The sequence below is a fragment of the Melozone crissalis genome, unplaced genomic scaffold (assembly GCF_028551555.1).
Source record: "Melozone crissalis strain CALT ecotype California unplaced genomic scaffold, PUWL_Pcris_2 ptg000081l_1, whole genome shotgun sequence".
Classification (NCBI taxonomy): domain Eukaryota; kingdom Metazoa; phylum Chordata; class Aves; order Passeriformes; family Passerellidae; genus Melozone; species Melozone crissalis.
The window spans coordinates 17104157-17131873 of record NW_026535858.1 but is presented as its reverse complement, the minus strand read 5'-3'; the positions used below and the strand labels follow the sequence as shown (position 1 = coordinate 17131873).

Genomic DNA, 27717 nt, shown 5'->3' with positions numbered 1-27717 from the left:
GTTAGATAAAGTGACTGAGGCTCACGAGAAACTTTTCAACTATTTAAAAACCTCTCAAAATGTTTATTTTTAGGAGAAAGGGAATTCTCTTCTAGGCCAGCTATCAATGACACGTAAAAAATCCTCAGGAAACCCAGAGCGCACTTCCAATTTAACGTGAGCTCGGATGACACCGCCCGCTTAGAAATTAGCATTCTCCCTCCTAAGATTTCTAAAACAGCCAACAAAAAAATCCTGCGTTCAGGCTGCAATCTCTTTCTTCTGCTCAGAGGTGTACAATATTCCCAGGAACAAGAGACAGACAGAACTATCAACTCTGCTTTGTCTCTGCAAAATGTTACAGGACAATCCGCGCCCCGAGCCTGACCTGCAGATGGCTCTTAAAAAAAAAATAAAAAAGATTCCCCCCTTCCAACTAACTGCAACCGAAATCTCTTCTTCACCATCACCAAGAAAAAAACCAATATCTCTTTTTTTTAATCACAATTTCAAGGGCTTGACTGAACTAACCATTTCGAGTCTCATCTGCGGCACCACAGAACTGCAACTATTTATACAAAGCCAGCAAAGTATTACAATGAACACAAGGCCTGGGCGTTCGAGAGCTCGGTTTTAGAGGCTGAAATTGTAATTAAACTGCGAAGAGAAATGGACGCCAAGATTGGTCTTGACACTAATTACCAGAAAGAAAGACATTTATGCAAATTTACCAGAAGCCTGAACTTCAGCAGTACTGAAACAGAGGAGGAAGAAAGGAGGGGGGGGAAGGTAGACAGAAAGAGAGGGAGAGAGAGAGAGACAAAAATTACCTTCTCTAATTCCAACAGATGAAACCTTAATACTTGTATGGCTTGAATCATCTGCAAGACACAAACAACATGAGCATTATTTTCATTCCTGGATTTGGGGATATTTCCCACAGCCACCTCGGCCACACTTTGTAGCTTGACTTTTCTCTAGTAGTAAATAAAAAGTTGTTTTGATTTATGGCAATAACACTAAAATTTAATAGCGATGGCTTTGTGCGCTGTTTAACGAGAAGCGACCTAGAGTTAACAAAAAAAAAAAAATCCCAATTGCAATGAAGCAACTGAATTATACGGATCATAAACATTTCTTAAAAAAAAAACAAAAAACAATCCTCTAAACAACACCATTGGCTCCTCGCTTTGTGAAAGCGGGTGCAGGACTCCTACAGTGGAGGCAAAATATTTTCCATAATGGGGGAAGGAAAGAAAGAGAGAAACAACCTCATTTTCAGTGAATTTGCCACTGGTGCATCTCCAGCCATTGTAATCCTCTCTGTTTCCCATCGAACTGCTTAAAAGGTGCGCGGAGGGGCTGCTTAGAGCAGAGATAAATCCACCGCTCCTCTTGGGCAGGCAAGCTCACCATCAAGCCTGCCAGCTCCTCTTTGGATGGGGTTTTCCTTTATATATATCCTTATGGGATTTTTTACTTCCAAGCAATTACCACACCATGTTTACTTGTAAATATAAAGGTAATCATTGCAACAAGTATAATTTTTTTAATTCCACGTGAGAAATTTTCAATTTAGCACCACCAAACCACCTCTCCAGATGACACAGAAGTTTAAAAAAATAATAAATAAGTGGGAAGGGAAGGGAGGGTGGGGGTGGGGAGAGGAAGAAGTGTTAACTCTTACCAAGTTATCCAGTTCTGGATTAGAGGAAAAGAGGGGTTTCTCTGCTCGGATCTAAATGTAAGAAAGGGGGAAAAAAATAATAATAAAAATTGTTTGAAATATGGAAGCAGAAAAAGCAGACGTTATTATTTCTTGCTTCATTACACTGTCGGGTCCATTATGTAACCTTCCGTGCAAAGCCCTGACTGCTGGATTTAGTACATCAGCCAAACACTTGAGCAAGTGAATCAAATACACTGAAAAATACCTATGGAGCTTCCCCGGCAGAGCCCGTCCTGGCGCCCGGGAGCCGCGCAGCGAAACTCCCGGCCGGGCACAGACCGCTCCATTTTCCCCATTTTTTAAGGGGGTAGTAAATGCCGAGATTTCCTGATATTTTTTTTCCTCGTGTTTTGTTTTGGTTGGGGTTTTGGGGATTTTTCTGTTTTGGTTTTTATGCCTCTTTCAGTAAGAGAGGGGGGAGGGGGAAACGCGCATCTTTATCTCAACAGAGACTTGTTTTTCTCGATACGATTTTTTTTCCCTTTTTTTTTTTTTTTTTTGCTTTTACTGTTTTCAACCCGGTTTTGCTGACCTGTTTGGCGAACACTGCTATGTCTTCATTGAAAGACTCAGAGGAGCAAACATCGCCTCCCGCTACCCCGGGCTCCCTGGGTGTGCATGTAGCTAATTCACATTTCTCAAAAATCAGTGCTAAAAGAGGGAACAGGGGGTGTCTGAAAGAAAATACAATAGTCACACACACAGAGGGGGGGAAAATATCATAACGAAACAAAAAAAAAACCCCAAACACAACAATAGTTAGTCCCACAGCAGCGTGCATCGGGAAGGGGGCACCCACAGAGGGGCTCCGGCACCCCCCGCCGCCTCCCGCAGTGTCCCGGCCCCTTCCCACAGCCAGCCGGCCGGCGGCCCGGCATCTCCCTGGCCTTTCGGCACTGCCTGGCCGCAGATATTGTTAATACAACCTTAGGACAAGCCAAGAATAAAACCTAAGCCGGTTCCAGCAGCCATTTTGAATTAACTTTCCTTGTCTTTAGGGAAAAAAAAAATAGAAAAAATTAAAATCCCTGGGCATACACTTCTGCCTCTCATGCTTTTAATTCCCGTTTTCTGCTGGAGGACTTGCTGGGAGTGAAAGGGGAAAAAACAAACCCAAACCAACAGAAAAGCATAAAAAGAAAGAATCCGCATCCAAATGAAAAAAAAAAAAAGGTAGAAGAAAAAGCCCTTAAACCCACCCAACAGACCTCCGGCCCACTGGCCAAGCCGGGCCGGCTCCCTGCGGCCTGCGCGGCCCTCAGCCCCCCGGGGCTCCGCAGCCGCCGGCCCGACCCGCGGGGGAAGCCAGGTGCTCCTGGGCAATCCCAGCCTGGAAAGCCTCCCCGAGAGAAAGGCAGCGCGGGCATCTGCTTCCCCTGCCCGTTTAATAATTTAAATAAATAAATAAGCGTGGGCGCACACACACGTATGTATATGTATATTTATAACAGGGAGTTCATTTTTTTTTCTCCCAAGGCTTCATACTTTTTTTTTTCCCCTTCTGGGTACCGTACACCACCGACTTTTAACCAACCCTTCAGATTTCTGATAAACCGATACAGAAACCGAACTCTGTGAATTTTATTTTGCTCCCCTTCTCCTCACTGTCCTGAGAGTGATTTTTAAAGGCTCTTCAACTTCGCTGCAAATTCAAGCTGGGCAGATACATTTTAAAAGCATCTGTGCCCAGTGTAATAACCCCGCCAGCTCCCATCGCAAGGGCCTAGAAACTGCTTTACAAGTTGCCACATTGAGAAACATTCAATGCTGTCGGATAAAAGATTAAAAAAAAAAAGAAAATTAAAAGAAAATTTTAAAATAAAAACTCTTGAGAGAAGCAGATCTTGAGTTCTCTCAGCACAAGGAAAGACGAATAAGGTGGAAAGTTGGGCAAAGCTCTCCAAACTCCCCGCTCCAAAACTCCGTGCACAGATTTACCACCGGGCGCAGGTTGTGCCCTGGGAATATTATTTTCCGCCTCCTCCTCCTCCCGCGGTGATGCCTGCCGCCCCTCCAGCAAGCCCCTTTTTCGCCGAGCCCACGCGGCTCCCCGTGCCGGGGGGACCCCGACCCTCTCCCCCCGTCTCCCAAAGTAGTCACAAACTAGGAACGCGGCCCTTTTCCGTGCAGCGCTCCCCATCCCGCCGTGCCCTGCCCGCGCTGCGCCCCGCTCCATCCCGCGCAGCTTGCGCGGAGCCCTGCGCGGCACCTACCCGTAGATGGCATCTTTATCTCTCTTGAGGGCGTCGTTGACGGAGGCGCCCATGGCGGGGGGCATGGCGTTGGCGTGGGCGGCGTGCGGGTACTGGTGCGAGTGCAGCGGCGGCCCGTGGTTCAGGTGGTGCACGGGCTGCATGGGGCGGGCGCCGTGGGGGTCCCCGTACATGGTGGTGGGGATGCCCACCCCCTCCATGCCGCCGTAGTGGGGCAGCTCGTCGTACTGCGGGGCAGAGAGAGCAGAGAGGCGTCAGGGGGAGGCGGGGGCAGCAGCTCCGCTCCCCTGTGCCCCCCCGGGCATGAGCCGCGATCCCCCCCGAGCGCGCCCGGGCTCCGCCGCGCCGGCCCCGGGCAGGGAAAGCCGCCCCGGGCCGGGAGCACAGGGGCTGGGCTGCTCCGGCCCGAAGCGCTCCGAGTCTGGGGCGGAGGAGAAATAACAACAACAACAATATTAATAATAATAATAAAATAAATGAAAGCGAAAAAAATCCCACCCTAAACCCCAGCCCCAAAGTTCCCCAGCCCCCGCCCCCCCACCCACCCCGTGAAGGGAAGCGGTTCTCGGAATCCAAATTTCCCTCCGCTAAACTTTTTCCCGCTGATAAGAAGTCAGGTACCTCGCCCAGCGAGGATGCAAAAACTTCAGCAGCGGTAAACAAAACCAAACCAAACCAAACCAAAAACGAGAAGGAGCGATTTGCGGATTTCCAGCAATTCCACGCGAATACAACTTTTAAAGCCGAAAAGCTGGAAGCGTTCGCCCGGGCTCTCGGGATTTTGGGAATGCCTTTCTTTTTTTTTTTTTTTTTAAGGGTTTTCTTTGTTAAAGATTAAGGACCGAAAGCTACCGCGGTTCCCAGGCAGCGGGGGAAACGGCCACTTTTCATCTATTAAAAGCGAAGGTGTGAATAAACACTTTTAAAGATCCCTGACACTTGCTTGGACAGAAAGAGTAAAAGGCAAGTTGTCAGCAGAGGAACTTTCTTTCCCAACCAGCTCTCGGACGGCGGCAGGCAAATTAGGCAAGAAAACGTCTTTCCAGAGCTTTTCTCCTTCCCCAAATCCCTGTTCACCCGACTACAGCTGATTTATTTTTTTTCTCAAAACTCCAATTTAGGAGGTAGTTAGAAGAAAAGAAAAAAAAAATGAAAAAAAAAAGGGGGGAATCGCACCCAAAATAGAAACAATAATACACATGGCAGTGAATGCTTGTAACTTCCAATTCAAATTAAAGTAATTTTCTTTCTAAAAGAGTGGGGGGAGTTTGCCCACTGCTCTGCACCTTTTGGGACAGAATATATTAAAAAAAAAAAAATAGAAAGAAGGGTGAGTAAAAAAAACAGGTAAAAGAAGAAGAAAAAAGTTGTGCTTACTCCCAGCCAGAACTTATCTTCTGAAAATGAAGCGGTATATCATCACTAACACAGCAAAATGCTCAGAGACATGCACACATTCAAATATTTCAAGCACTGGTGATTTTAAAAAAGACATTGGTAGGACTAGAGCTACAAAACCAACAAATAGAGAGGCTCGGACATATTCACTTACATGCCTGCATGTCATTAATGTATAGAAAGCTTGCCTCTTCCCTGAGAGCTCCGGGATGGGGAGTAAAAGAACCAAGAAAATAGCAATATACATAGGTTTTAAGCCTACAAGTACAACTGATAAATCCTACCACTGCAGGACACCGCTTTGTGCCCCTACTCCAAAAAGGAGGAAAAAAAAAAAAAAGAAAAAAGAAAAGAAACTTTTTTCGCAGCGTCTCTGTCAGCCACGTTTCAATATTATTTCACATTTGAAATCCATTTTTTTTTAATCATACGTACCCTTTGCGCCATCGGCCTGCTTGCTCCCTTCCTACTTCAACTTCTAATATATCCTCTTTAAGGCCAGTGTGAAAAGAAAGAAACACGAAGTTCCCCCCCTCACCCCCAAAAAAAGGCAAAAATCCCTTAGCGTCTCCAGCAATGGAAGCAATTGAGTAAAATCTTCAGCTTGCTGGATCTCAGCGAAGCGATACGGTAACTCAGCATTAAAAAAGGAGAAAAAAATTAGAAGAAAAAAAACCAACTCTCCCTCCTTCCTTCCTTCTTTTTTCTTTCTTTCTTCCCTCTCTCCCTGTCTCTCTCTCTTACACTCCCCCTCTCGTTTCCAAGACAGCAGCGGGGCGAAAGCAAATATCCTTTCCCCAAATCAGTTTTTTTTTCTCTTTTTTTTTTTTTTTTTAAAGTGCCCCTCAAACCCAACTACCAAGTCTCATGGCTTTTTGCCACTCCGGCTGTCAATCACAGGCGAGGTTGTCAAGGTGGTGAATGACTGATGATGATCCGCTGCGTGTGCTCCCACCGCGCAGGACACCGCGAATGTTAATTTTCGAGTGCGCTCACCCAAAAAAAAAAAAAAAAAAAAAAAAAAAAAAAAAAAAAAAAAAGAAGAAAAAAATTTAGAAAAAAGGAAAAAAAATTTAAATCGAGGGAGGAGGAGAAGGAGGGGGAAAAATTAAAAATTAAAAAGGCTCTCTAACGCGCCGGCTCTCCTTTTATTATGGTTATTATGATGATGATGATGATGATGGGGGGCTTTTTTTTTCGCTCCTCCTCGGATCGCTCCTAATTCCTCGCCGGCGCCGGCTCGCTCTGCCCCTGCGCGGCCGCCGGGCGAGGCTGGCGGAGGCGGGCCGGGCGCGGGTGCCGTGCGGGGCGGGCGCGGGAGGAAGGGCAGCGGGGCGGGATGGCGGGGGGGGGGAGGCGGGGGGAGGCGCTGCCGCCGCCGCGGTCCGAGCGCTGCCGTCCGTCCGCCGCCGCCGCCGCTCCGCCCGAGCGCAGCGCAGCGCCGGGCTGGAGCAGACTGCGGGAACCCGGAAGTAGTGGTGGCCATAACAGGTCGCGTCTTACACAATGCGCTGGGCGGCAGCAACTCCGCCACCGGCGCAGGGGGGCGCGCCGCCCGCCCCGCGCCCGCGCAGCGCCGCGGCTTGGACACACCGCCCCCTCCCGGCTCTGCCCTCCGCGCCCCCCCGCGCGCGCGCGGACGCCGCGTCCGCCCCCCCCCGGCGGCCGCGGGGGCGCTCCCGTCGCCTTTGTCTGGCGGCGCCGCCGCCCCGCGCAGCGCCCGCGCAGCGCCCCGGGGTCGCGCCGCCGCCTGCCCCTCGCTTCGTCGCCCGCCTCGCCGGGCGCCCCCCCCTCCCCGGCGGCTCCCCCCGCGGCCGCCGGCCGAGTGAGCTCACCCGGCCCCCGGCCGCCGCCGCCGCGCCGCCGCCGACCAATCAGCGCCGCGCCGCCCCGCGCCTCGCCCCCATTGGTCCGGGCGGGAAGCGGGGCTCGGACCGGCGCGGGGGGGGTGGTGGCGCCCCCGGTCCCTGTCCCCGTCCCTGTCCCCGTCCCCGGCCTTCCCCATCCTTATGCCCATCCCTATCCCCATCCCTTCCGCCGAGCTCCGCCGGCGAGCTGTCCTGCGCGGCGCGATCCCCCCCGCCGGTGCCTCCATCCGCCGGTGCGGGCGTCCGCTCCCCTCCGTTCAAAAGCACAGCCATCCCTCCCCGCAGCCCCGCCGGTCCCCGCCGGCCTGGGAGCGGAGAAGTCGCCGTGCCCCTTCCTCACCTACCTGCGGGCCGGGCTGCGCCGAGCCCCGAGCGGGCGCTTGCAGGGACAGCTGCCCCGACACTACCGCATCTTCCGCCCAGCAGCGGGGCGGGAGACGGAGCCCCCGGTACAGAGGTCCCGACTGAGCTGCTGAGGGGAACGGGGAAGTGACGGGGGGGTTCCTCTGGTAAATCCCCTGGGGCAGACGGGACGCTGCTCCGCTGCTGCCGGACCCCGGGGGCGGCGGGGAGCGGCTCGGCCCCCGCCGCCACGTCTCAAACTTCGGGGAAACGCGTTTCGATCCCCCCCTCCCGCCCCTTTTCCGCTAGGACCGGCTTTTAATCCCGGCGAGAGAAATGCGGAGCTCTCAGGTAAGACCCGTTTTCATGCGCTGACCCGCACCCACCCACCCGAGCCACGCGCGTGGGGCTCATTTCTCTGGCGATTTCCCCGGGGAAAGCGCTCGGTAACGATTCCCCATCGCAGCGGTCCTTGCAGGGGGTGGCTGTGACCCAGCTCCCAGGGACGTGTTTCCTCCTCTTCCCATCCTCTTTTCCTTCCCTCCCCCCAATGAAAAAAAAAAAAAAAGAAAACAAACAAACAAACAAAAAAAAAAAAAAACCCAACCAAAAGACCCTTTTTCAGCGTCTCCACTAGGCCTTTATGAGCTTAATTCAGCGCAACTCAGACCGAAACACTTTTACAATGTAATTACAGCCCTACAAATTGTTTGCCCAAACCTCATCCTGGATAAGGATTTTACAATTAGCAAACAGTTATTACACTTAGGGCTCGCTGTGAGGAACTACTCAGCTCGCCTCTCCGCCTGTGAGAGGCCGGCCAGAAAAAAGAAAGAAAACTGAAGAAAAAAAAAAAAAAAAAAAAAGAGGGTTAATCCGGACAGCAATTAATCATCTATTGAACGGGAAAAAGTAAACGGCCAGCTCCGCGCTATCCCGGTAAACTCCTGCCGCGGCGGATGCGCTGTGCTGCAGCGGGACCCGCGCAGCATCTCGCCCAGCCGCCTTTTTAGGAAAGCAACTCTGTTTGGGCTTTTTGTTGTGTTTTTTTTTCTTTCCTCCAAAAACTTGCTGGTTTGCGGGAATCTATTGAAGCCTGTCCGTCGCCTGGTGGAAAGGGTGAGGGGTGGGGGGAAATACGGGCAGGGGGAGAACAGCGAGGAGAAAGCGAGGGGCTCCGGTGGGTGCGGCGGGCCGGGCAGCGGCTGCGGGGCGCGGAGCGGCTCCCCCAGACCGCGGCCGGGCCCTTGGCGAGGGGATCCGCCGAGCCGGAGCAAAAAAGGCGTCTGGGGAGCAAGGGAGCCTCCTCCACAAGGTGGAATCTGGGTCCATTTGCTTATCGGATAATAAATGAGGCTTTTAATCAGGCTGAATTTCCCAGCTTAAGGAAAGAATTAGTCATACCTAGGAACAATCAAATGGTTTCTAGCTGGCTTCCCTGCCGCCTTCCTAGCAGGGATTTTGGGGGGGGGGGGGGTGAACGGGGGGAGAATTAGCATCTAAGTGTGCTCTTTCACCATTAATACTGAAATTTGAAAACTGAAATAGGAACAACCAGAAAGGCGAAACAAACAAGAAACCGCAGAAGAAAGCATTGGAAAGGCGGCCGGGAGATAATCCAGGAATGCTTCAGATAAGAAAGGGGGGGACTATACGTGCGGAGATACCCGAAAAGTCAGAGTCTGATGGAAAGGCTGAAAGAGGGACGGGGGGGTCGGGGGGAAACCCGCACTTGTTTAGAGCCTATTAAAGGTCACACCGGGCTGGGGGGTGGGGTGCGGGTGATGATAAAAGGAGTTTAAGAACGAAGGGTTTAAGCGCGCAGATGAAGCGCAGCGCCAGGATTTGGAGGGTTTGTTTACTGGCTCCCGATGCAGAAACCAAAAGAGCGGCGGGTCCGTGCGGAGAGCGAGCCCGGGGTCAGCCGGGGCTGCCCTGCGCCCAGCCCGGGCCCCGGGAGCCGCGGCGGCGCCCCGGGATGCGCGGGGCCGGGAACCGGAGCTGCCCGCTGCCCCACGGCCGGGCCTGACGCTGGCACAAGTTACGGAGGCGTTTGATTAATCAAATGGAGGGCTTCATAAAATATTTCCTAATAAAATTTACGGTTGTCTTAAAAGTTTCCAACAGCGCTATCTTTTTTTTTTTTTTTTTTCCCTTAAATAAAATTAACTGGGAAATGAGTTACTGGCCGGAATTTTCGAGACTTCAACGGTGGCAGCAGTGCCGGCGGCGGGAGCGAAGGCACCCGCACACAAAAGGAGCCTTTCAGGGACAAAAGTTGCGACGGCTGCCAGGTTTTCCCCGCGATGGCACCTCGGGGTAGCCCGGGCAAGGCAGCGCAGAGCCGACCAGAGCCTTGTACTTCCTATTTCACATTACAAATAGAACATTTCAGCCTAAAATCCGTAGACTAACCCCTGAGCTGGTAACAGCTCGTGTTGGGGTTGTCGAAGGGGTTTTTTTCTTGCGCGATTTGGGTTCTACGAGTTCATTTGGGTTAATTTGGAAACGCCGCTCCACGCCGGGGTTCGCGACGATCCCTGCCTTTAGCCCATTCGCCCCCGGCACTCCTGTACTCCTGCTTATGCCGAACCCTCTTTCTTTCCTGTCGGTATTCCTATATTTCTCGTTGAATTAAATAATAATAACAGTAAAAGAAATTGCTAGATAAAACTGTGGCTGCTTAATTAAAAAAAAAAAAAAAAAAAAAAAAAAAAGAAAGAAAAAGAAAAGCCGCTGGGCTGCTCTGCATCCCAAGGATTGAGCTGTTGTGCCGTCTGCTGGGAGACGGGGAAACTACAGCCAGAAACGCTTCCAAATTTTCTGTGAGAGGAAAGTCCAGTTTTTGGCAATTTGAAGGGGTCGGAGACGCCCAACTCCTCAGTAGAAGAATAGCGACCCGAGACAGAAAACTCGTAGAGACATTTATTTTTTCCTTAGGCTACATCTGTATAATTGCATAAAAACTCCACTCTTTAGCGTTTAGGATTTTACTGACTGCAGACCGTGGAGCAATGATATGGTGAAGATGGTTTGAGTTTACCCGCGAGAGGCAGCTGGACATTAGCTAAATATGTAGGAAAGAAGATTTTTATATATGTATTTTTTTAAGAAGGGGAAAATATTTGCGAATGGTTTAAAAACTTCTCCCCCCGCGACCAGCCGGCTGTAGCCTGCGGGCAGAGGGAGATCCCAATTGGGGCAGCTCCCACCCCGATGATGCTCTCGGAGGGCAGCGGAGGCAATCGCTCTGATGCCAGCCCTTGGTGGAGCAGCAGAAGGGGAGTTTACCCCGGCCCAGCGCTAGTCTCGGTTTAGAGGAAGCCCGGACGTTGCTGTTCTAAGTTCCCGAAGCTTTGCCCGTGCCCGAGCCGCGGGTGCTCCCAGGCAGATGCAGTCTGGCTGGGTCATTTCCCTCTCCCCTCTCCCTGCCCACTTGCTTCTCCGCTCCCGTGGCGCCTGGAATGCTCTCCTCAAAAATACAAAGCGCAAGAAGAGATTTTAAAAAGACGGGGGGGAAAGCTTTTGGGTTTTTTTTTTAAACCCCAAACCCCAAACTTCCAACATGAACTCTTGACTTTTATGAGGCGAGAGCCGCCGAAGGGCTGTGAAATGCAAAGTCTTTGTCGTATTTACAGGCAGTGTCAGAAGACGGCTGGACACGCAGATAAAAATCTAGTGGTCTGTGTGAACTCCAAGGAATGTTTTAAAGCGAGGATCTCTAAGCGCCTATTCTCAGTCCACACATATGCCCGCACGTAGCCTACAAAGACGGAGACACCCACGTAGCCGAACAATAGTGGGGATTTCTTTTAATAGGTTAAATGAAGGTATAGGGAAATCCTCCTGCCACTTGTGGCACACCAGCTCCGACTGCTCTTTGCCTTCAGAGCCACTTGCTAGAGTTCAACAGAGGGTGACATTAGCCTAAAATATTCGATACTTTTTCCTTTCTCCTGAAGACTTTTCCCACTGCTTCTGGGCTAAATTCAGCTCCCGGTTCATCTCTGCGGGTAAAATTGCTGTCTTTGAAAGAAACAAAAATCTGCCTGATCTTTTTAGTTTTATTTTATTTTAATCAAGAAGGTATTACAGATACTTTCCTCAGCGTACATAAACCAGAAATTAAATGATTGTGTCCCTGGTGTAAGAAGCCTAAGGACACCTTCTAAAAAGTTGAACGAAGTATTTTACCCTTTTAAATGAGACCAAAAAAACTTGCAAGACTGTACAAGAAGCAAATTAGCGAGTAACAAAATAAAATCTCAATTTGAAGCGACATAGAATTGAATATTTGTGTCTGACAGTACCTCGGCTGAACTAGAGCAAAGCGGAGTTTTGTCAGAGCTTTTCGATTTGATGTTTCCCTCCAAACTAATTTTCACTATTACTCCATTCCTATTACCTAAGTCCATCTGCAGCTCGGCTAATGAGCCCATTTAGTGCACGAGTTCGGCGTGCCTCTGATGCCGATCGCAGAGGATGGGCACTCCTCAGAGCGGGGATCCGGGGCTGTTCAGCCCGGTGGGATGGGATGGGAAGGGATGGGAGGGAACCCGGGGCTCTCTGCAGGCTCGGAACTCTCGCAGGGGGCTTCCCGCAAACGACACCATCTAGGAAAAATCGAACGCGAATTAATTACGCTTTATAAATCAGAAAAACAAAGGAAAACAAGGAGCGAAGCCCTGTGCCCGGAGCGCGGTGCGGGACGGTCCCGGATCCCCGGGCACCGAGCTGTGCGGGGCTGGGCGGGCAGGGAGCGCCTCAGGGGTCCTGCGACCCCGGCCCGAGAGTGCCCGCGGTCCCCCAGGACAGCTCCGAGCGTGCTATCTGCATCAGGGGGTGTATTATCACAGGCTTTTGCATAATTGCATATTGACTTTACTAAATGGATCTGCGGAGCTATTTAAACATCCCTCTCTTCCACCCGCAAACAATTCTCTCGGCAAGAAAGAAAAAAAATAATGCGGGAGTGGGGGGGGGAGCTGCAAAAGAGTTTCCAATTGCTCTTGCTCCTTCATTTTGTAGCGTTTCTTTGGGCACAAGTGGCTCAACTCTCTAAGTACTTTGGATCCAGTTTGGTGCACAAGAGTGCAGGGAAGCAGAGAGGATTCTCAGCCGCGTGGGCGACAGCAGGATGGGTAGCCGTCACTCACTTTGGGGTCTGAGAGGTGGCTGCATGGATATATGTGTCTCTTTGAACTCCCGTGGACAATTTCTGGCCAGCTGTGATGGCTGTGAGAAAAGCCTCCATGGGTACATGTCCGTGCATGCACAACGAAGGACTGCTCTAAGGACAACATAGGAAAAGCCTTCCTTGTTAAAAATCTCCTTTTTAAAACCTCCCTTAGGGCAGGGGAGCTCCAACGTGGCACTCCCCTTTCCCGACACCTCACAGCAGTGCCCCACAAGCCATATCAGCCCCAAAGCAGACAGCTGGACTTTGCGTCCCAGAATAGGTGTGCTCATCCCACTGTCACCCCTCTCCATCCTGCACGGGCAGCTGCCCTCACCCCTGAGCCTTGTAGGGGAAGGCAGCCTCCTCCCTCACCAAGGCTGGGTTCCCAAGGCAGCAGCTGTCAGGAGCAGGCAGGGAAGGGGGGAAAAAGTGAAGGAGAGAAGGAGGGGAAGTGGGGAGGGAGGCAGTGAAAGCTGCACTTTCCTCCAAGCAGAACAAGCATCCCCTCGGAGGGGCCCCAGAGCCAGGAGCTGCCTCCAGAGCCCTGGGCCTCCCACCAGGCAGCAGCAGCAGCATCTCCCCCTCCAGAGCCCTGCAGCCATGGAGGCAGCAGCCTCCCATCCTGGCTTGGCCCCTGAACTCCCCATGCTGGCCTTGCAGGCACTGGTTTCAGACAACAAACTCCAATGATCTCGGGATTCTGAGCATCCTTCATAATGGCATGATGGTAAGAGTCACCTTCTGTGGCTTGGTTCAAGGGTTCATATGAAAGGTCTGCTGGGATCTGCAGCTCCCAAGAGGAAACTGCAGTCAGAATAATCCACCAAGATTTATTAAGAGAATGTTTGCTTCCAGCTTACCACGCTAGGGCACTATTTTTACCTTGAGGATGCTAGCTTTGCTTGAAAAGCTGTAATTACACTTTGAAAAAATGCTTTCCTGCTCTTATCCTCAACTTAGTTGTGGGAAGAAGACATGAAATCAGGTAGACATCCAGACTTTGGAAAGTACTTTTTACGTGGAACCAAAGAAACATCTCATAAAATCATCAACTCGGCTCTCCTGCAATGATATTTCCTTGCATTTATCAGAAATTTAGATCAATTGAGTACTCTCTCTATTAGCTAAGAGGGCTTTGAGGAGGACTATCACACATTCAACATTTAAGTTCAAATTTCTAAAGGTATTTTGTCTCTTCTCTCGACACAACAGTGATCACAGTCCGTTGCAAATTTGGCACCTAATTTCTGCAAGAGATATAGACCATCTTCAGTGAACTCAGGTCATTAAGTCCCATTTTAGGAGCTGCCTACCAGCCAACTCATTGCAAGTCACTGGGATTAAGTTCCTAAGTCACATTTTGAGAAGGGCTGTATCTGAGGGCAGATATGCATCCCAGCACACATAGACATGACCAAAGTAGCTCTGAATCCCACTGTGGTGGAGCTAATTAAAGCATGTCAGAAGGCTCTACCCACCAAAGCAGTTCCCCGGGGATTTTGGGGACACTGAATTCTTTGCCTCACCCCTTTCTTGCCTCAAAACACTACTTTTATGACTGTGCAGATGCAAACACGATCAGAATAGAGTCAAGTTTATGAGGTACCATGCAGATGCACTAAACTGTTTATCACTTCAGTCCCCCTCTCCATTTCTAACATCTCTTTCAGTTTGATCTTCCACAAGTGCATCCCCAGAAACAGGACCACTCACCCAAATAATACATGACAGCTCGTGGTTTAGGGGGTGCCACTGGAGCAGCTGAACATCTTATAAGCATAGGTGCTTGCCAGGAAATCCTCATTCCATGACAGAACACTTGAAATACAGAAAGTTTTCAAGGGCCTCAACAAAAAAAAAACGTGATGGTGCAAGAAGCAAAGGCGAGATGCTTTGCCTCTTGGGCCTCTGCTGGAAGACAAGCTGTTCCCACCGCTCTCTTCATTAACTCATAAACTTTTTTAAACTCAGAAACTTTGGACCTTACCCAGATCTCTTCCCCCCCCCCCAGAATATCTTGCTTTAAATTATTTTTCCAATATCATCCAAGATCATATTTTTCCTTTTATGTTTCCAAGTTGAAGTTTATTATAGTTGTCTACACCGCTGATCAGTTGTAACCCTTTCTATTATTTTCCTGTCCTTGCCACTATTTGAAACACTTCTTACTTGGATCACCTTCAAATTCTATTACTGTACTGCTCACCTCATTTTTGTACCAAGCCCATTCTGCCTAGCATTTATTGTCACCAAACTCGAGGACACAGCTGGTCCCTCTCCTCTGCTGCACAGCACCACCAGATCCACTTTTTATTCCATTCTTTTCCATACACAGTTTGCCTCTCTGCTGATGGAGAGACCCTTGCTGGGTTTAGCCAGTGCCAGCCACATTGTCCTTACCATTAGTGTTACATTTCTAGTTATTCTTGCTTCTTCCCAAAGCCTTTGAAGTCGTGTAGAGACAATTTGATTCATTAGTACACTCAGCCTTGCAGTAACTCTAGCTCCTGCTTTAGTTTCTCTATTAGAAGCACATGTTGGGTCTGTAACTTGAGGGAAAGCTCCACCCTCTGACTTCCCCATACAGTTCAAATTCTGCTCTGCCTTGCTGAGCTCGAAGGACTGGTGACTTTCTGCCTGGGGTTTCCATACCTGGGAACGCCACCTCCTCCTCTTCCTCCCTCCCTACTGGTGTGACAACTTGTGGGCAATATGCTTTCTCTTTCTGAGTGTCTCCACGCTAGAGACTTTTGCAGCAGTTCCATGTATTTGCAGTTCTCTTCACATTTTTTCGGAAGAGCTGCAATTATCCCAAATATTTCCTTACTGGATTCATGTAGGCTGAGATCCATCAGCAGCACTTCACTAGACATGCTTATGTCACCTTCACTGTCCTTGTTGGGTCAGGAGATAGGTAACCACCTCATTTCTTCTTCTGGCCTTTGGGATGCAGGGCCAGGCTCCTCCCTGAGGGATCACTTGAAAGAATCTCTTGCCTTCTTGACTCAGGTGACTCCTCCCAGAACTATGTGCCACATTGTACTCTCCAAAAGTGGCAGTGTTGGCACCAAGAATATAAAGTGACACCTGCTTGGTAACCTACTAGTCTGCCCTGCTGCTGTGCTATGTCCCACAGAGGGGTTTCACCTCCACTGATTCCTTTTTCACTGCCCAATGGGTTTGTGAGTTCCTCCAAACACACGCCAAGACCATCACAAACAACCACTAGCTCTCAGAGGAACTTTACCTCATAAATGTGTTAAAAACCCCCAGTGTTTCAAGTAAGAGACCTCCTAAGAAACTCCATCAAGGGACCACTTGCTGCTCTGAGCATGTAGTTTATTCCATTCCCTCTTTCCACTTTCCAATGCTTTTCATAAAGTTCTTCTTACCTGCCTGTCTCTTAATATAGATTTTGTTTAGGATGCCAAGCCAGTCTGCCTCATGTTTTCCCTTGGATCTGTTCCCTACTTCTTGCCAAGGTTGCCTGTGGATCCTGCTTTGAAGTTCTTCTGTGACACATTTTCTGCCACTGTTGACTCTTCCCTTGGCTGACATCACCTAGGGGGTCCCTCTCCAGCAGGCTGAGAATCACACTGCTTCTTTGATCAAAATGAAATCCATTTACAAGTGCCCAATGAGCTGGCACAAACAGACCCACAGGTTTCTAGACAAAACTAGCTGACATAAAAAATATGCCAGTTTTAACTTCAGCTGAATTCTTAACCTAGCTAAGGTGAACCCACAATTAAAAAAATAAAGAAAGAAAGAAAGAAAGAAAAAATTCATTTTATGAGCACTTTCTGTTTGCTTAGCTCAAATTAATCCTTCATCATCAAAATTGATGTTGAAATCAGGTTAAATCAAAGTGTCCATACAGCAGTTTATCTCTGCATTTTAGACACTGAACCTAAAATTACACTTCAAATAATTTTTATGCTTGGAAAAGGCCTGTTTCTAGAGACCAGCTGGGCCCTGATTATGAATGGTGCTCAGCTCCAGCAGGTCTGGGTGAAGAGAGCAGAAGCAGATGGATCTCAGTGATGCTGGGAATCAGACTCAGTCTCAGCACCTACGGCAATTCAGCCTGCACATCCTCCAACCCCCAACAAAACCCAGCGCTCAATGGCTGCTCCAAGGAGCTGAAGTGGGCAGTCTTCATGTTAGAACAGTTCATTTTTCTTTAATATTATATCTTGAGACTCTGTATGTGTTTGTGAAGGTATTTTCCTGAATAAGCACAGCAGTTGTCTAGCATAAAAATGAGGGGTTTCAGTCCAAAACTTTATCTCCACATAACTAAGTTTTTCCCTTTCATGTACTTATAACTATTGATGGTTATGTCAAATCATCTTCAAAGGAAGGAAGGAAGGAAAGTAGGAGGAGAGTTTTTGCAGCCAGCTGACTTTGTGCAATCCATGTTTTCTTTAAAACTTCAAGTCCTCCCACAAGGAGGACTATTCCAACCTCAGACAAGCTGTGGAAAACAGTTTGAAATAAAATACATTTGAATACATATGTGCTCAGTTCTTCACTTCCCAACCACTTCCCAAGAGGTTTGCTGTGGTATCCTGAATCCATGTGCATGCCAGATGTGCATTGGCACTTGTCCCCATGCCACTGTCCTCCTTCCTATGCAAGGTCATCCATCATCCCATCAGCTGCTCACCTGCAGGAGGAGATAACCTGAATTTATTTTGATACTTTTTTTTTTAATGGTTTTCTTTGCTGTTGAGCCTGTAATTCAGTTTTGCTGCCATAAAGAGTTAACCCCAGAGGGGGAAGCTATGAAACAATCCCTGGAGGTATTTGACTGTATTGACACAGTGGCCAGGTTTTAATATGCAGGTTTTCTTTTTCCCCCAAGACCCAGAGAAATGATGGGTTATCAAATACCACTGGGATCACTGGTAGAACTATTCTCTTACCAAAAAGAGGATGCCAGCTTTCATGGTGGGAAGAAAGGTCTGGAATAAAGACAATTTGAGCTCCAGCATCATGAGGCATCAGATAATCAACCTGGTCCTTTTACTTTCTCACCCCGTGGGATCTTATTCCCAGGCTGGTTTTATGTCAGCACAGGGACACAAAGGCAGAATTTATGTTCACTAGTGTGCATTAACTCCTGTCCTAACCAGTACTAATTACCGCTAATTATGTGGGACAGTGTTAATTCTTTTAGCAGCATTATTGCTGGCCTTACACTTCTGAAAGTGCCTTTGGGTGAGGCAGCTCACTTTGAAGAGATATTTATGTGGGGAATAAATATAGAGTAGCTAATACACTGTAAATTTACACCACAGGATAGCAGGCTTTAAAGGAGGTCTTTGGGCACAAAGACAGACAAACTCCAGAGTAAGAACTACTCAATAGAAAAGGTGGCAGGATCACCCTGTGTGATCTTGGGAAAGTAATTTTGATCTGGCGTTTCTTTTCTGAAAAATTGGAAAAATAATATGTCCCTAACCCTCTCAAGGGTGTAATATTTATTTTCTCTGCCTTGCCAATCATTCTCTTTGGTTTTAAAAAATATTCTCCAAACCCTAATTGTTTTTATGTGTTTGCAGTATAAGATATAAAAGACATAAACCCATCATATTTTTCTATACTGTATTTTCCCCATTGTGCTGTACCCTTGACACGAGCACTTTGCTGTGCAGAGGCCTGGCTATTTGCTGAAAGGATGAATTAAGATACCTAAAATGCTTCAGCATCTTGGCTGAGTGGCACTGCAGAGCTGGAAGGTATCATTAGGCCAAATGGCTCTTTTCTGCAGGAGTGAGAAGCCCAGATATTTTTCAGAGGATTAAGGAAACGGAGTTCACGTTCCTCTGTGACCCCCCTGCTGCAAATATAGGGCAGGAGGCCACAGCTTTGAATCACAAAAGTCTCTTCACTCCCCTCAGCTTGGGTATTTCTCTCCTGACTGGGATGTCAGCATTCATCTTGGGAAGTCAGGAGGCATCAGATGACCCCATTCCACCCCAGCATCAGCATCTCTGCAGTTTAGCTTTGTATTTCTCCTTCCAGAGTCTGCACAGTCACCATGAATACTCAGCAACACGGTCCTGGATGGTTGTGTTGATGTGGCTATCTCCTTCACCAAGGGCACTAAGGCTTTGCTGTCAGATCATTATTGTCCAGTCCCTTTGACCCCAAAAAAGGGCTGGTCCCACTAGTCCATCAGGTCCATGGAGAAAGATCCCAAAAATCGTCTCAAGGTGTCCTGCCAGGCAGCAGAGCTGCTGCTTCTCCACATCACTGGTGTGCACATCAAGTCAGGCCATCTCTGCCTGTGAGGGTTTCCCATCTTTGGGAGGACCCTTGCCTTCAGGTCCCTCCTGCAGTGTCACTGACAGTCGGTGACATTCGTTCAGCCTCTCCCACCACTTCGTCATTGCCTTTCCCCTGTTACTGGGCAGGCAGATATCGCAGCGCAGCGCCTAATTCTGCTCCTGCAGGGTTGGGGCACTGGTGATCTCTGGGGCTTCGGGGATGATCTCCTTAGGACACCCTGAAGAGATGCTTCTCTCCTTCCAGAAGTAGTAGGCTGGGACACCCATTCCACTCACCACACTGGAAGTAACTATTCCAGCCTTTTTTGCTGCTCATGCAGAAATGCCCTTGTCAGGCTTGGAGGGCTCTAACCTTAGGCAGGGTGCATCTTCCCACAGGCTGCTTTCTCCAGGACGCATGTATTATATTTGGGGTGTGTTTCATCCTTTCCCTGACCATTTGGCTTTTTCAAACCTTTTTTTTGAGTGTTTTTCTCAACATTATGTCCAGTAAATTGGAATCAGAATGCACCACAAATGGCTTTTTAAATAAGTTATCTTTATATCTGCAGACAGATGCCAAGGTTTTTTGACCCTGAATAAAGCAATTTTCCATCTGCTTTTATGGTTTTTAGGTGAAAGAACAGGAGTCTTGTTTGTCCAAATACAGCAATACAGAAATATGCATCAGTGCTGGGCCTGGATACTGGGCCATCTCCTCCTCTGCCTTTCCCGACTCCTTTTGCAAATAAGAGGCAAGATTTGGCCTTTGCAATCAAAATGAATTTTTGTACTCACTTCTTTCTCGATTCCTAAATTTTAGACTTAATTAAAAAAGAAAAAATTAAAGGGAGGGAGACTGCACTTTTCAGCAAGTTATTTTCCTTTTCCACTTTTCCCTGTTTGCATATGATGCTTTCTCACAGAATTTTCCCGCAAATCAACGCCTGAAAAGGCTCAGTTGAGGGCAACAGAACAGCTTATCCTCTCATTTCCCCCAGTTTTAAGTCACTTACAAATGTAGTGACTTGATTTATGGAGCTGTAAGAAGTGGGACCGACCTCTGTCCTTCCCTACTCGCTGCTGAAGAGCCAGGGAGAGACAAGCAGCTTCCGAGAGGCTTGTTGGTTTGTGCTCATCAACAGCAGCTGCCAGACAGCTCTCACTGAGGCTCCCCATCCTTTCAAAGCCATCACAGCTTTCTACTTCACATAGAAATATGCAGCAGTTCCGCTTGTATAAAATCTGCATGAATAAAAATTTAATCTAGGGCTATCACTGCTCTAACAGCAATAATTTCTCTTAAAGGCTCAATACAAAGAATACTAAATACTGTCTATAAATAAGATTGTATTTAATAGGGCAGAGAAGCAATTTAATAAGCTTACTAGTAAAATCTTCTCTGCCACTTTCAAGCCCAATATAGGTCTTTTTTCCAGAGCAAAACTGGCTTGTTACAAGGAAAACTTGGGCCCCAGTAAACCGTGATTTTTTAAGGTGAAGTCATTCAATTCAAGCTTTCCTTTCCAAAAGGAAGAGGAAAAATATCTACTTAAAGGAAACATTAGTTAATCAGAGGACATCCCTTTCATAATAGAAGCTTCTAGGGGATTTAAAAGCACATTCTAATTATAATAGTTCCCTAATTATCTGCCTAACATCTCATTTTTCTGTCTAATCCCACTTTTAATTATAGTGTACCTTTTTTTGCCCATGACACAACTGAAGTACTCTATTTTACTGAAAATAAATCCTTTTAACTGGTGATGTCAGAGAAGAAATATTGTCAGTGCACCCAGGAACGTGCATGCTGTCTGGGAGGGAAATGCCTTCCCAGTGGTTTTGGATAAAGTGCCTGGATGTGCCCTTTAGAAATACTCTCATTTAAAGCTTTCCAGGTTTTCTCAAGTAGAAGAAAATGCTCTAAACAACACTGGGCTCTGCAACTGTGTCTGGCTGCAAAAGTTTTCACGTATTTAGCTTTTTTTCCCAAACTCTTGCAGCTTGGCCTCCTTACCACGGGATCCCTGCCACCAGCTGATGGTGGAATAGGATCTGGCCTTTGAACCAAGCCAGCATGCAATTTGCAGAAAGGAAGCAATATTTGAGCTATGTTATCTATGAGCATCTGGTCATCAAGATCTCGCTTAGCGATAAGTGAGCAAAGAGGAAACCCTATGGAGGGGGTAGAGGAAATCCCGCTCGCAGGGTTCCCATTTCCAGCCCTACCATGAGTTTCCTGCCCTATCCTCCAGCAAATCTCAGCTCTCCACTTCCCGAGAATAAAAAAAAAAAAAAATTACCCTTCAGGGAAGTTGTCAGGCTTAATGGATGTTTATAAATCACTCGAACAAAAGGTGCTATGTCAGTGAAAAGTGCTCATCCCGATGATTATTCAAATGCTCATTAAAATGCATTTTGCTCTATCCTTTCCCTTGGTTTGTGTGGGAGGCAATTGAAAGATTTAGTCTTTGTGGGAAAGTGGGAGAGCTCGAGCACTTTCCTTTGGGTGTGGGAGCGGCAAGTTTGGGGAGTTAAGGACCTTTGGCATGCAGGTAGGGTTTCATCCAAAGCCTTTAGGCTCCCATCCAGGCTGCAAGCTCTGACAGACCCAGGACTGGCAAGTTCCCTCCAGGAAGACAAGCCAGCGATTAATGGTACCAACCCCTGCTCAAATTTGCATGTATCATTTCCTTAGCTTTGCTCCTGATGGAATTAGGGATCATCCTTTAGTGAAAATTATTCTTAATGTGTATTTAAGCATTAAAAATGAATATGCGTGTGTGATAAAACTTAGGGAATAATTTATAAACAGCTAAGGCAACGTGAGATATGGAAGAGCTGGCTGCCCTGCAAACCTGTGCAAATGCATGTATAATGCCAGGATGCTTCTTCCCTCATGGATGTTTCATCATGTTTTGCTGACCCCTTCATGGCAGCTTAGTCTGCCAGGGTCTGCTGGCTATTCCAGGTTTTAAAAGCTGAAGAAGACACAATATATCTCTTCACTCTATCAGACAGCAGCTCGGCACTAAGTTGGAAGCCTAGATGCTGTATTTGTCACCCTCTGCAGCTCCATGAAGCTGCACGTGCAACTGCATCCCCTCAAATAGCATCCATGATGAATGGGAACAGTTTCTTCTGATAACTGAAATAGCAAAATTTCTGCATTATCTCTGAAAATGAAAAATATGGATTCCCTGGGGAGGAGTTTCTTTCCAAAATACAAAGAATTTTATGCTTCTTGGGCAAAACGTGGCTGCAAGTAATAGTTAATACTGTTTCTAATTAAAGCGGACTTACTGGCTCCCATCATCCTCTTTAGAGGATGGGAGATGCTTTTGCAGGGCATGATAAGTGCTCCCATGTGCAGGTCTCTCCCCTCACCCTTGCAGCTGTCACATAAAGCATTAGTAGTAACCCCTCCACTACCATTTTGATTTCTTTTTTCCCCTCCCCTGGGGGTTACTTTTTCCACCTTCTCCTTCCTTTATGCCAGGCAAACCCTCATTGCCACTGCAGGCATCTGCTGGGCTGAACTCAGCCTCCTCTGGTGTATTACACAACCACGTGAACTGGCAATTCTTGCACCTCCTCTGCAGAGGCTGGAACAGACTGTGCAAAGCGTGAACCAGGGGTGAGTCAGGCTCCATGAATTTCTCTCCTCTGTGCAAGCCCAGTCTGATCCTGACCATATCACAACCTTTTCTCTGTGACCATCAGCAAGCAAGAACCAAACTCGGTATCACCTTGTGCTATACAGTCAGCCAACAAAGTGCCAAATTTCAAGTCTTCTTTAATTTATTTATTTATTTATTTATTTATTTATTTTATTTTGCAGTCAGTGCCTTTTTCCCCCTCTGGTCATTCAGTGCTTCCCTTGTGCTGCTCATGTGCTGTTCAATCTCTTCTTGCAGATTTTGAAGTGGCCTTCAGGGCTTGCCCCCTTCTCATACAGGACCTGGATGTGATGCACGCCAAGGAACTGAAAAAGGGGGCAAACTGTGTCCATTGGAGCCTTCCTGCCCTACTCTCCTTCTTTCTCGTTTGTCTTCACCCACTGCCCACTGTGGTGTACACTGACTCTGCCATGTCCCAGAAGATGGAAGGAGGTGCTTTGCACAAATGTTGCCCGGCTCATTCGTCTTTAATAAAGAGATTGTTTAGTTTCATTTTTCATCACCTTATTCCTCAACTAATTCAAATAGCATCTGCTGGGCATACCAGTGGTAAGAATGGCTGCTGTTTTAGCAAATCTAATTGTTTAAGTCAATTATACTGGCAAGTGAACTTTTTCAGCATGGTAAATTATCCTGTGCCAAGGGCTGATGCTCCATGAGGCTGGTGAGCCTCAGGAAATTGGCACCATGACCTGATGAGATTGGACTGACATTAAGAGTATGTGAGAACAAATCTAGTCTCACCAGCATCCCCAGGACAGACTGAGGTTGCTTAGGAAAGGCTAAAAGCCCCTGCATCCCCTCTCAGATCTGCTCTTGGTGAGGCACTCCAGCAAAATCTTGCACTTGCACACATTCTTTCTTGTCAAGTAATTAAAATGCAGTGGGCAAATGATGGAGTGGCAGGAAGGTGGGCATACTAAGCACTTCAAGCACTGGTCAGGAATTTGTTTTCCCATTCCCTTCAGAGATATGCAGTAGAAATTAAATGGTCACTTAGAGCAGAACTTCCCTATAGATTCTCCTCACTGGCCTAAATTTCAGTTAAGGTGCTTGATTAGGCATACAACACTTTGCCAACCCAGTTGTGCTTTACATCCCATATCTAAGGTCTGAAAACCTGGTGCTCAGCTCTTTGGAAGCCTCCCTTCTGCAAGAGCTGTAAGGAGCTTCTAAGCTTTTCTATCACCCTCCATGACCTTCAGGCTTGACAACTTTAAATGAAAGAAGCCAGTTTTGCACAAAAAGGTGTTAATAAAATTACTCTTGTTGGCACAAAATATGAAGGGTGTCTTCAACTCTGGAAGGACACAAGCATGCAGATGATATTACTGACAACTAGACAAGAGTAGCAATAGATCTTCCTCATATCACTACCTTGCTGTGGCCAATGAGATTGTGATAAACTCTGATGCAGACTTATCCACTACTCCATTATCTAGAAATCAGCCCCCAGTATAATGCTTATCTTTTTGTAGAAGCTTCTGTCCCCCAGCAATGAGATTCAACAGCATGGCCCCACCACTGCCACTTGTTTGGAGCAAGGCTGGGATCATGCTCCTCACAGAGGACAGCTGAGCCTTTGCCAAAGTGTAGGTGCAAAAGAGATTTACATGGACCACAACCTTCTACCAAAAGCTTGTAGAGATGTCTGGTGTGGATGCAGAGGCAGGTACAGCAGAACCCACAAAAGCAGATGCTACAAAATCATCAATATCATGAGCTGAAAGTGCAAATTGCTGGGCTTTTCATGCTGTAACTTCCCCCTTCAGCCCTACAGATTTTATTGCAAAGCAGCAGTAGAGGAGGTAGCCCTTGGTCCTGCTCAAGGACTGCTTCTTTTCTCCTGCATCCTCTTGACCCTCCTCTGCCAAGGCTCTTGAGGCAGTCTGAGGTCATTTTGCCGTCTGAAAAATTACTGCTAAAGACCAACCCCTCAGTTTGTTCCGGGACTTGAGGGGTGAGAGGGAATTCTTTCTTGCCATAAAGATATTTAGGCAGAAACTCTGCTGGCAGGAATGTATGGATTTCCTGGCCCTATCTGCATTTAAATACATTCTGTTACACAGGATGATGCAATCCTTGTCTATCTCAACAGAAGCACAAAGTAAGAAATTCCCTCTTTTTTTTTTTTTATGGTTTGAGATGCTTTTCTCAGAGATCACAACTTATTCTATGTGTTTGTTGTTACCACTACTTATGTTCCCTTAGAAATAAAACCCAAAGAATCTTAATAAGAAGAAATAAATACCATTATATCTGCTCTTAAATGAATAAGTCTCATTAAATCCCTCTTATTATCGGTCCTATTAGTGTTGCAGCTTGGAAGGTCCATTTTCTTGCAGAAAGCGGGGTGAGATACTCTTTCAACAAATCCCCAAAACTAATAATCTCTAGAATCATTTGGAAGTATCACAGTAAAAACCAGACTCACCCTCATTAACTTTTCCACTACAAGCAAAGGTTTGCCAAATGTCTTGAGAACTCACATCAAACCCAATCGCTGTTGGTCACTCCAGCTGTTGGAGCAGCCACTTTCCCTACTAAGTCCCAAGTTTGTACCCATGAATTTTGTCCATGGCTAGAATTTACAGATGGCTTGGTTGCCTGGGGGCAGGGAGTAACACTTCCACACACAGTCATTTCTGCTTTGTTAAATTATTTGGCAGCTACGCTTCACATTAACAGATGCTTTTGCAAATACCCAAAAGTTGGTAGCACTTCCAAGATGGTATCCAAAACTAATCCCACAGTAGAAGACAATTATATGATCCTCAAAATACTTCACATTTTTTCAGAAAACACTGTATTGACCCCTGCTCAGTGTAAATCACTAGAGGAATTTATCCTAAGTACCCCTAGATCTCATAACAAATCCCTGCTGCTTTTACAGGGTCAGACTCTTCCTTTCTGGATGGACAAACTTTGTATTGCAGGAGTGTGTGCAACGTTGTTTTCCACCACCACAGAAATTCTCCTCACTTTGCTAGATTGGCATTGTTTCTTACAACCAAATGAAACTAGACCCCCACTGAAGACTGAACTTCAAGGGGGAATGTCACACCAAAAAAGAACTGGAGAAAAAAATCCCCTGTCCCTCACTGTCTAGTGTGACAGACAGACAGGCAGGGTTTCATTGATGCTCTTTTTCCAAGGAAGGTTTGGAGCACTAGGAGAGGCTCCAGAGGCAGCCCTGCAAAGCCCAATCCCCAAAATACACATTTTCACAAATCAAACCCCAACTAACCAAACTTTCTAGGAAAAAACCTTAGTATTTCAGATACTGCTACAGAGAGGTACCTGTAGAAATATTAGAAGGAGCTACCACTAATCTGTTAATCACTGCTATTAATATTGAATTTGTCCTTCTGTGGCTCTTTTCATCCACAGTCATATCAAAGGACTCAAGGACACCAAGATCAGCTAAGCATCACTGTGTCTCTCCTACCGATGGGGCCAGAGCAGTTTGGGAGATCTGGAACTTGGCACCGGGGATAAAGCAGTAACTTGCCGGAGATATTAAACTCTGGAATCAGTGCCAGAAGCAGAAGCCAAACAAAGCCTGCAATGGAATCAATTTTCAGGCTTTTTTGGGATGGTTCTGTTTCACTTATTTTTTAAAACAAATATGTATTTGAGGAGCTGTGTTCATTATGGTGGTTTACTTAACCAGAGGCAAAGCTCTGTCCAAGGGTAATTATATTTGGGTGTCCCTTCGGAGCCTCTGCTGTGTGGCAGAGTTCACCCATGAAGCGTTCAAATACAAACAATGGAACAAGACCTTTTTTCTGAGATCCTGTTTATTTTTTGAGAAATGCTCCCGATTGAGATGGAAAATGCTCTTCCATCACCCCCAGGCCAAGAGTCCCTTCTTTTTCATGCTGGCCCCTGTTATAGACTGCCCCCCCAACCCCCAATAAATCAGTTAATACACCTATTTTTCATAATACATCCAGCTGCCTTACAAAAAGCCAATGAATTATTCTTGGTTTTAGTGCAACTGCTGAAAATATTTCAAAGTGAAAAGGAATTGACCCAACCTACTGTGCACATTATTTATTCAGAGGTAGTACAAAAACGAGTCCCTGATGTTACTAAAACAAATCCTAATAAGTACAGAGAGCATCAATTACAGGCTTCCCTTTATAGTCCTATATATCTCTTTGCCTTTCTGGAGATAGTATCACATGTGAGGGGGCACTGTGTTGGCTTTCAAATCTATTGAGCTTTCATAATTATAACCTCCATTTTAACCTCTTTTATAGGACACACTATACCATTTCACGTTATGTTCCTTGAATCCCAACCAACCCTAGGAGAAAGTGGCTTTAAAGCTCAGTTCTGATAAGATGTGCATAAAATGGGAAATATTAAGCATTCACAATCTTATGCATACATTACATCAGGGTGCCAAGCACAAGGAAGAGCAAAGCAAAATAGATCTTGTGAGTCTCACTTGGACTTTTGCTTTTAGCTCAGTAAATATTCAGCATGCACATAACCTGACATAATGGAACCAGGGAAATATTAACTGCAGTGAAATAGCTGGATTTTTTTTTTTTTTTTTGCCCAGTCTGTATGGAATGTTCTTCTATTTAATCAAAAAGCTTGGAATGATTCCTAATCTATAATAAAAAATTTTAAGGACATGATTAATTCCATTGTTTAAATGCTGTTTTATTGCCATAAGAAACTCTCATAAATGATCCCACACCTTTCCCTGTGATCATTTCCTTTTAAAGTAATATACTAATTAATTTCAATTAAATATATGTAAAAGAAGATATATTTTGAAAAATGCTTCTCTCTTGCCGCTTGCTAATATAGTGAAAAAGTGTAAACCTTGGAACATTTAGCATAGAAAATATTAATTTTTGGTAATTTCTCAAGGGGACAATTTATTAAATGAAAGGCTTTTAACATTAGCTAAAAGCAGCCCTGTAAATCATGGGTGTCATCAAACTGCTTCATCACTTCATTAATTTAAAAGATTATTATATGCGTAACTGACATAATTTTGAACAATGTTACATGGTTAATTTATTAATGTAGAA

At 46.7% G+C, this 27717-nt stretch overlaps 1 protein-coding gene and 1 long non-coding RNA gene across 4 annotated transcripts in view; both read right to left on the bottom strand.

Moving 5' to 3' along the window:
- The window catches only part of MEIS1 (Meis homeobox 1), a 107085-nt gene extending 100504 nt beyond the window's left edge, over window positions 1–6581 (bottom strand). For 2 of the 3 annotated variants that reach the window (XM_054290245.1, XM_054290242.1), the window contains exons 1-5: window positions 5755–6146; window positions 3922–4148; window positions 2241–2382; window positions 1667–1717; window positions 810–860 (exon numbers count right to left, since the gene is read on the bottom strand). In XM_054290245.1, the coding sequence (XP_054146220.1) occupies window positions 810–860; window positions 1667–1717; window positions 2241–2382; window positions 3922–4148; window positions 5755–5766 (483 nt within the window). In that variant the 5' untranslated portion in view covers window positions 5767–6146. Of the gene's footprint in view, window positions 1–809; window positions 861–1666; window positions 1718–2240; window positions 2383–3921; window positions 4149–5754; window positions 6147–6178 lie in introns of those variants that run through there. The other variant, XM_054290243.1, reaches the window with a different exon arrangement.
- A 5151-nt stretch (window positions 6582–11732) lies between these two features.
- Window positions 11733–27717, bottom strand: part of LOC128946613 (uncharacterized) — a 130902-nt gene continuing 114917 nt past the window's right edge. The window contains exon 3 of the long non-coding RNA XR_008483976.1: window positions 11733–12142. This is a non-coding gene — a long non-coding RNA (uncharacterized LOC128946613). The remainder of the gene's footprint in view (window positions 12143–27717) is intronic.